This window comes from Panulirus ornatus, chromosome 2, assembly GCF_036320965.1.
Source record: "Panulirus ornatus isolate Po-2019 chromosome 2, ASM3632096v1, whole genome shotgun sequence".
Lineage (NCBI taxonomy): Eukaryota > Metazoa > Arthropoda > Malacostraca > Decapoda > Palinuridae > Panulirus > Panulirus ornatus.
In genome coordinates this window covers 93,709,474-93,719,486 of record NC_092225.1, presented here as the reverse complement: position 1 = coordinate 93,719,486, position 10,013 = coordinate 93,709,474, and the positions used below count along the sequence as shown (strand labels likewise).

General features: G+C 42.5%; 1 protein-coding gene across 3 annotated transcripts in view; it reads left to right on the top strand.

The window, feature by feature from the left end:
* Window positions 1–10,013, top strand: part of LOC139758471 (nose resistant to fluoxetine protein 6-like) — a 50,135-nt gene that overhangs the window by 31,168 nt on the left and 8,954 nt on the right. For all 3 annotated transcript variants that reach the window (XM_071679922.1, XM_071679932.1, XM_071679942.1), the window contains exons 9-11: window positions 1,147–1,231; window positions 5,102–5,209; window positions 6,184–6,242. In XM_071679922.1, coding sequence (XP_071536023.1) covers window positions 1,147–1,231; window positions 5,102–5,209; window positions 6,184–6,242 — 252 coding nt within the window. The remainder of the gene's footprint in view (window positions 1–1,146; window positions 1,232–5,101; window positions 5,210–6,183; window positions 6,243–10,013) is intronic.

The window sequence follows — 10,013 nt, the reverse complement described above, 5'->3', positions numbered from 1 at the left end:
TCCTCCCCTCTCGGTTTTTTTTTCAATTTTCCAAAAGAAGGAACAGAGAATTGGGCCAGGTGAGGGTATTCCCTCTAAGGCCCAGTCCTCTGTTCTTAACGCTACCTCGCTAATGCGGGAAATGGCGAATAGTTTGAAAGAAATATATATATATATATATATATATATATATATATATATATATATATATATATATATATATATATATATATATATAAATATATACACGTCCTTAGGTATTTCATGTCCAGCAAATGTTCTCCAAGAGTCACGTCCAAACAACATGATCGGGACTGCCTCAACCTCAGACACTCCTTAAAGCGCCCAGGACCTTCGTCACCTCCCACCACCCTGTGGTTCCATGTATCTCCCGTGGTTCCATCTGCTATCACGTCCACTCCTAGGTTGCCAAAAGAAGTCCACTTCCCTCATGTTTTCCTCACTTCAAACTCATATTCATACCAACCTGTCTCATTTGCATGTTGATCCTCCTTGCACTTTCTCTATTTCACGTGTGCTTTGCACTTTCACCTCTGTCACCAGTTTCTGGAGATAGTCTCTCTATCTTAGTGTGCCACCAGAACCGTGTCATCTGCAAACACCAGTTGATTCGCCTCCCAGCCCACAACTTACTGCAGACCCCACCCGCTCTCTCTCTCTCTCTCTCTCTCTCTCTCTCTCTCTCTCTCTCTCTCTCTCTCTCTCTCTCTCTCTCTCTACCTCCCCCCACCACCCCCCATTAATCCCCCTCACCACCTCGTCCATTAAGAGATCAGAAGCCACAGTGACATAACACTTTGCCAAAGACCTCTTTTTTTGGGGGGATGGGGGGAAGGGGGGGGTAGGGTTAACCACTTACCTTCCTCTCTCCCTACTCGCAAACATGCTTCACTTTCCTCCTCGAACCAACTTCTCATTGATATTAAACATAATAATGATGATGATAATGATAATGATAATAATAATGATAATAATAATTATAATAATAATTGATTATAATAATAATAGTATAATAATAATAATAATAAAGGTTTAGAATCTTATTCTAAAGTGTGGATAGACAGGCTCTTAAGATTAACTCTGTGTGATATATAGAGAACATACCCCCCCCCCTCCCCTCACTCTGACCCTTGACCTGATTGGCAGGGTGATGTCGATGACCTGGGTCGTGTGGTGCCACCAGTACCTCATTACTATCTCGGTCACCGCCAACAAGCACACAGCAATCAACGTAAGATGAGATAACTCTACTCTGACGTCTTAAGGGCTCAGGCCACAGGCAGGAATCCTCAGTGTGTGTGTGTGTGTGTGTGTGTGTGTGTGTGTGTGTGTGTGTGTGTGTGTGTGTGTGTATGTGTGTGTGTGTGTGTGTGTGTGGGTGTGTCTCTATGTCTGTCTGTCTGTCTATTGACTTGTGTGTTTCACTGTATTCGCTTGTGTGTCTGTATGTCTGGCCAGGTTAGGTTCATGTGTGTGTGTGTGACTCCATCACTCCCTCCCAGTGACTCCATCACTCCCTCCCAGTGACTCCATCACTCCCTCCCAGTGACTCCATCACTCCCTCCCAGTGACTCCATCACTCCCTCCCAGTGACTCCATCACTCCCTCCCAAGCCACGAAGCATTGGCGGCCTCCACCATGAACCCGCTGAAGTCCCCTCCAACGCAGAGGAGGTTCCGCTGGCCATCACCAGGCTCTCTCTCTCTCTCTCTCTCTCTCTCTCTCTCTCTCTCTCTCTCTCTCTCCTTCCCTCTCTCTCTCTCTCTCTCAACGAATCGGAACTCATGGTTGAACACACATCACGAGTGGGGTCCCCGACCCCTCACTATCATTCTTCCAGCGCTCGACCTCTCCACTCTATCATGGCGTATGTTCTTCATCCATTTTAAAAGACAGTCAAAGTTTTACGTCTCTCAAGCCTGTGGTTACTTTATTTTTCCATCTTGGTCGTCACCTACCTTGTGTGTGTGTGGTGTGTGTGTGTGTTTGGGTGTGTGTGGGTTTTGGGTGTTTTTTGGGGGGTGTTTGGGGTGTGTGTGTGGGTGGGTGTGTGTGGTGTGTGTGTTGTGTGTGTGTGTGTGTGTGTGTGTGTGTGTGTGTGTGTGTGGTGTGTGTGTGTTGTGTGGTGGTGTGTGTGTGTGGTGTGTGTGGTGTGGTGGTGTGTGTGTGTGTGTGTGGTTGTGTGGGTGTGTGTGTGTGTGTGTGGTTTGTGGTGTGTTGTGTGTGTGTGGGTGTGTGTGTGTGTGTGTGTGTGTGTGTGTGTGTGTGTGTGTGTGTGTGTGTGTGTGTGTGTGTGTGTGTGTGTGTGTGTGTGTGTGTGTGTGTGTGTGTGTTAACTCTTCTTGTACTAACTTTATGTAATAGGGATTTACATGCTTGTCTTTATATATCAGTGTCTATGAATGTATATGAAAATGCCTTGATAGATAGAACGTTAATAGATAGAAAGATAGATTTGATAAGTAGATATATCAAATTACGGCATCTGTTTTGGTTATATGTATTGTATGTCAAGGCTCAACTCTCCTATGTCTTGCTTATAACTCGTCTTTCATATATATATATATATATATATATATATATATATATATATATATATATATATATATATATATATATGTATATATATACGAACTAAGTCCATATGAACGCGCACTTTCATAGAACATACAAACCTCCAACAGCCAGTATATATATATATATATATATATATATATATATATATATATATATATATATATATATATATATTTGGTAAACAGAGAAGAGGTAGTAAAAGCTTTGCGGAAGATGAAAGCCGGCAAGGCAGCAGGTTTGGATGGTATTGCAGTGGAATTTATTAAAAAAGGGGGTGACTGTATTGTTGACTGGTTGGTAAGGTTATTTAATGTATGTATGACTCATGGTGAGGTGCCTGAGGATTGGCGGAATGCGTGCATAGTGCCATTGTACAAAGGCAAAGGGAATAAGAGTGAGTGCTCAAATTACAGAGGTATAAGTTTGTTGAGTATTCCTGGTAAATTATATGGGAGGGTATTGATTGAGAGGGTGAAGGCATGTACAGAGCATCAGATTGGGGAAGAGCAGTGTAGTTTCAGAAGTGGTAGAGGATGTGTGGATCAGGTGTTTGCTTTGAAGAATGTATGTGAGAAATACTTAGAAAAGCAAATGGATTTGTATGTAGCATTTATGGATCTGGAGAAGGCATATGATAGAGTTGATAGAGATGCTCTGTGGAAGGTATTAAGAATATATCGTGTGGGAGGCAAGTTGTTAGAAGCAGTGAAAAGTTTTTATCGAGGATGTAAGGCATGTGTACGTGTAGGAAGAGAGGAAAGTGATTGGTTCTCAGTGAATGTAGGTTTGCGGCAGGGGTGTGTGATGTCTCCATGGTTGTTTAATTTGTTTATGGATGGGGTTGTTAGGGAGGTGAATGCAAGAGTTTTGGAAAGAGGGGCAAGTATGAAGTCTGTTGGGGATGAGAGAGCTTGGGAAGTGAGTCAGTTGTTGTTCGCTGATGATACAGCGCTGGTGGCTGATTCATGTGAGAAACTGCAGAAGCTGGTGACTGAGTTTGGTAAAGTGTGTGAAAGAAGAAAGTTAAGAGTAAATGTGAATAAGAGCAAGGTTATTAGGTACAGTAGGGTTGAGGGTCAAGTCAATTGGGAGGTGAGTTTGAATGGAGAAAAACTGGAGGAAGTGAAGTGTTTTAGATATCTAGGAGTGGATCTGGCAGCGGATGGAACCATGGAAGCGGAAGTGGATCATAGGGTGGGGGAGGGGGCGAAAATTCTGGGAACCTTGAAGAATGTGTGGAAGTCGAGAACATTATCTCGGAGAGCAAAAATGGGTATGTTTGAAGGAATAGTGGTTCCAACAATGTTGTATGGTTGCGAGACGTGGGCTATGGATAGAGTTGTGCGCAGGAGGATGGATGTGCTGGAAATGAGATGTTTGAGGACAATATGTGGTGTGAGGTGGTTTGATCGAGTAAGTAACGTAAGGGTAAGAGAGATGTGTGGAAATAAAAAGAGCGTGGTTGAGAGAGCAGAAGAGGGTGTTTTGAAATGGTTTGGGCACATGGAGAGAATGAGTGAGGAAAGATTGACCAAGAGAATATATGTGTCGGAGGTGGAGGGAACGAGGAGAAGAGGGAGACCAAATTGGAGGTGGAAAGATGGAGTGAAAAAGATTTTGTGTGATCGGGGCCTGAACATGCAGGAGGGTGAAAGGAGGGCAAGGAATAGAGTGAATTGGAGCGATGTGGTATACGGGGGTTGACGTGCTGTCAGTGGATTGAATCAAGGCATGTGAAGCGTCTGGGGTAAACCATGGAAAGCTGTGTAGGTATGTATATTTGCGTGTGTGGACGTATGTATATACATGTGTATGGGGGTGGGTTGGGCCATTTCTTTCGTCTGTTTCCTTGCGCTACCTCGCAAACGCGGGAGACAGCGACAAAGCAAAAAAAAAAAATATATATATATATATATATATATATATATATATATATATATATATATATATATATATATATATATTCCTATGAGTCCACGGGGAAATGAAACACGATAAGTTCCCAAGTGCACTTTCGTGTCATAATCACATCATCATGGTAGATACAAGAGGGAAATATGTCAGTTGATATAGAACGAAGAGACGTAGCTACGACGACATTTCTTGTATCTCCCCTGATGATGTGATTATTTCACGAAAGTGCACTTGGGAAATTATCGTGTTTCATTTCTCCGGCGGATCATAAGAGGATACTTGATCACGTGTTAGAATGAGAGCATTTACAAGTGCATGTAAGTGTAGAGTTGTCTGGAACGGTATGAGGTACAGAATCACTTTGAAGGATTGAAGAAACATTGCTATATAAAGAGTTGTGTCACTTTGAATTGAAGATTTTGATGATTTGATCTGATTTCTTTCCCGTCTCTGCTGCTCATACCTACCTGCCATCACTAATCTCCCACCTCACCACTCCTCTTCCCTACTCCTCACCCTCCCACCACTGCTCACCTCCATCTCCCCTCGCCTCTTCCTCCCTGCCTCCCATCTCTCACCCCTGCTCACCCTGCCATCTTTCCACCGACAGAAGTACTTGCAGAACAGTTGGATGAATCAGATCATACTCAACGCTTTTCCTTCAGTCGACAGCTTCTTCTTCATGAGTGGCCTCCTGGTGGCTTATGGCCTCACCAAGGTACGTCCCTGGCCTCCTGGCCTCACCAAGGTACGTCCGTGGCCTCCTGGCCTTGCAAAGGTACGTCCCTGGCCTCCTGACCTCAACAACGGATGGAAGTATGGGGGCCGAAGTGAACCATAGGGTGGGTGAGGGGGCGGAGTCCTGGGTGCACTGAGGAGTGTGTAGTAAGATAGCTCACTACCTGTGAGGGCAAAGACGTTCAAGTAGTTCTAACGGTACTACATGGGCACGAGCTGAAGGACCTAGATGAAAAAGAAAAAGGAAAACGGAAGGTGGATATTTTGGAAATGAGATTTTTAAGGGCAGTATGTGGTGTGAAGAGGGTTGATTGTGTACAGAATAACAGCTTAAGAGGGAGGTGTGGTAGAAAGGTGATTATGTCGACCAATTCTCAGGGTGTATCGAAATAGTTTTGACATATGGAGAGGATGAGTGAGGAGAGTCACCAAGAGAGTACATGCGTCAGAGATGGAGGAAACAAGAGGGAGGGGAAGACCATGTGGGTGATGGAAAAGATGGAGTGAAAGATGATTCGAATTAGTAGGAGCTGGGTATGCAGGAGGTTGAAATGCGTGCTTAGGATACAGCGAATCGGAGTAATGTGGTATACAGGGAGCGATGTGCTATCAGAAAAGCTGAACTGTAGCACATAAAGTGGTCGTAGGGAAACCACGGAAAGGTCTAAAGGGGGTCGGCTATAGATACGAATGAATGAAACTGTTCTTCATCTGTTCCTGGCGCTACCTCGCCATGCGGGAAAACGGCGACCTACTGTGATTATATATACTGAAGGCCTATTTTCCACCAAGACCCTTTGTTGACTAATTCTAAGATCAAGAACAAAAGAACATCATAGGATTGTATCATTCTTTTATGAAGTGTGTGGAGGATCAAATACTGGTGACTCTTCTCAGGCCATAATGACCTTTATAACATTGATAACACAGTCTCGTATCTTATATCTTTTACAGGAGTTCGAGCGGAAAAAGCGGTTCAACCCGTTGGTTTACTATGTCCATAGGTTCATCAGGTGAGTACACTAGGTTTAAGAATTTATAGACGTGTGTAGATTTACGGAGGGGAAGTCCTGGTGACGGGTGTAGATTTAGCTCTGTCGTCACGGAGGGGAAGTCTTAGGTCATGTTTGTAACCTCTCCCTGGCTAATTTCAAAACTTAACCCGCTTGTACCTACGGCTCAATGTTGGTTCACTTTCCCTCATCTGTAGATATTACTTTGGTTTTTGCCCCCGAGAGGTGGCTGCTTGTGTGCCCCTACCACTAAGAAGAAGAAGAAGAAGAAGAAAGACGTACGCATGAAAAGTCGGGTCGAAGCTGTACCGAACCCTCTGTCTCGAGGTTTCGAAACTCAGGGTTCGGAGTAGCCTCCATCAGGCTCGCCCCACCCACCCACCAGCACTTTGGTCCGTGGCTGTCGCCGTCAGCGTAATTGGACCGAGGAATCCATGTTACCGTTTCACATGATGTCATGGTGACAATGTCTCACGACGTCTCGTGATCTCATCACACTGATTAACCGTAATGATAAGTAGCGACAAGTGAACCCTGAGATAACAAATATTGCACCATCTACATCGACAACATGATCTTGATTGAGTAATATTGATTATATATATATATATATATATATATATATATATATATATATATATATATATATATATATATTTTTTTATATATTTTTTATTATACTTTGTCGCTGTCTCCCGCGTTTGCGAGGTAGCGCAAGGAAACAGACGAAAGAAATGGCCCAACCCACCCCCATACACATGTATATACATACGTCCACACACGCAAATATACATACCTACACAGCTTCCCATGGTTTACCCCAGACGCTTCACATGCCTTGATTCAATCCACTGACAGCACGTCAACCCCGGTATACCACATCGCTCCAATTCACTCTATTCCTTGCCCTCCTTTCACCCTCCTGCATGTTCAGGCCCCGATCACACAAAATCTTTTTCACTCCATCTTTCCACCTCCAATTTGGTCTCCCTCTTCTCCTCGTTCCCTCCACCTCCGACACATATATCCTCTTAGTCAATCTTTCCTCACTCATTCTCTCCATGTGTCCAAACCACTTCAAAACACCCTCTTCTGCTCTCTCAACCACGCTCTTTTTATTTCCACACATCTCTCTTACCCTTACGTTACTCACTCGATCAAACCACCTCACACCACACATTGTCCTCAAACATCTCATTTCCAGCACCTCCATCCTCCTGCGCACAACTCTATCCATAGCCCACGCCTCGCAACCATACAACATTGTTGGAACCACTATTCCTTCAAACATACCCATTTTTGCTTTCCGAGATAATGTTCTCGACTTCCACACATTCTTCAAGGCCCCCAGAAGAGGATATATGTGTCGGAGGTGGAGGGAACGAGGAGAAGAGGGAGACCAAATTGGAGGTGGAAAGATGGAGTGAAAAAGATTTTGTGTGATCGGGGCCTGAACATGCAGGAGGGTGAAAGGAGGGCAAGAAATAGAGTGAATTGGAGTCATGTGGTATACAGGGGTTGACGTGCTGTCAGTGGATTGAAGCAAGGCATGTGAAGCGTCTGGGGTAAACCATGGAAAGCTGTGTAGGTATGTATATTTGCGTGTGTGGACGTGTGTATGTACATGTGTATGGGGGGGGGGGTTGGGCCATTTCTTTCGTCTGTTTCCTTGCGCTACCTCGCAAACGCGGGAGACGGCGACAAAGTATAAAAAAAAAAAAAAAAAAAAAAATATATATATATATATATATATATATATATATATATATATATATATATATATATATATATGTATATATATATATATATATATATATATATATATATCATTTGTACGATGAACGCATCCGACTTCCATCTTTAATATGGAAATGAGAGTAACTGTAAGTGTCGGATCACACTAAGGATAGTAATTGCGACAATTTTTTTATCCATGAATAACGAATAATACCCTTGCGCTGTATAATACACCCATGCAATGCATAATACACCTACACAATGTATAATTCACTTACGTAATGCATAATATACCTACACAATATATCCATACAACGCACTCATCTTAATATGTAAATATACACGTACAGCAACAAGCCTAGATTCTGGCGTCACTGGATAGGAAATTTATCCCACTGATTTTGTGGACATTAACGTAAATGTAATTTATTTTCGTCACCTATTGTGCATTGCCAAGCCCCTTGGATAGCCCTTGGCCTAGGTAGAATAGTGTGAACATGTTTTTACATTGGTGTAGTCGCTTCGTCTCTCTCCTTACCTATTATCATTTAGCATGATCCGTGTCTGTGAGTAGTGTATATATTGCTAAGATCACCTCTGGGAACATGTTTACCATCACATTCTACTGCGTAATTAGGCAGGTGGTGATTCAAACCTCATTACCTTTCTTAAAGGCGAACTGATCCTCTTTCATCCATGACCCCCACGCATCGTGCACCTACAGACCAGAAAGACAGTAATGGCTATGTGTCTCTGTGTGTCATCACGTTTAACAAGGGCGCCGATGGCGCTTAGGGGGGGAAGGGAAAAGGGGGCTGGTTTGGCTTGCTTCCTCCCTCCATCACTATATACACCAGCTGGGCTTAGTCAACTTCGGCTGCAGAACACCTACAAGCCTTCTTTGTTGAAGTTGATGCAAGGGCTTTGCCTAATTCTTGCATTATGGGTCCTTGGGTCCTCCATGTAGGCAGTTTAAGGATAGACCATACTTCTTAGGCAGTTTAAGGATAGACCATACTTCTTAGGCAGTTTAAGGATAGACCGTACTTCAGCGTGGGTGGGTGTTAGGACACTAAAAAAAAAAAAAAAATATGCATTTCACATTGGGTAGGCTAGGCATCCGAGAGGTAAACAAAAAATAAACCGCTTGGCGTCCAAAAGGTAAACATGATCAGTTTTTGCTCATGGTTGTCAGCTGGTGCATCAGTTTGCCTTCCCATTCGTCATGCAAACTCACCAGGTGTCTGCCATAAGGACATTTGTGCATGAAAGATGGACTAACTTTGCTGCTAAGGGAGGAGATGAAGTTGTCCAATTATGGTTTATAGATGTGAAGCTAGTTGAAAGTTATGTTACTGTAGGTACAGGTAAAGTATCATTTAGTGGATCAAATCTTCGTTCTCTTGCAAATATTTTTATTTTTTTCTGTTAGGTTAACTGTCGTAAGTTAATGCTTGGAAAGGTGATTTTCATTAAGATCGTAAGCCGAATTTAACATTATTATTATCATTATTACTATTTTATTATTATTATTATTATTATTATTATTATTATTATTATTATTATTATTTGTACAATTGTCTTTTCGTTCTTTGTTGCCGTAGTTATTAATTCATTTTTATAGGAAGTACGTATTTTCAAATAGTTGATTTTTGTGTCTTTATAGACTAGCCTTTAAACCAGCAGAACCCTAAATTCTTCATACACTAATACTTCATAAAGAGACAAGCATATTATAAATAAACGTCAGATTACTGAAGAGTTGACAAGGTCATTCACTAGACTGGAAGTTTTCTACTAATTACATAATAAATCATCATCTTCACTAATATTGCTTGGGTTATTACCAGAGTAAACAGAGACCTGTAGTATTACATTGAGACAACACCTGACCCAAATATCTCTCTCCCAAAGACACCGCAACTCTCATCTTTACTCCCAGATCACCGAGTCCTTTAGCATGACGACCTTGTGGAACAACAAGAAGAACCATAAATATACGAAAGTTCGGGATGACTCAGGTCACCGTTTTCT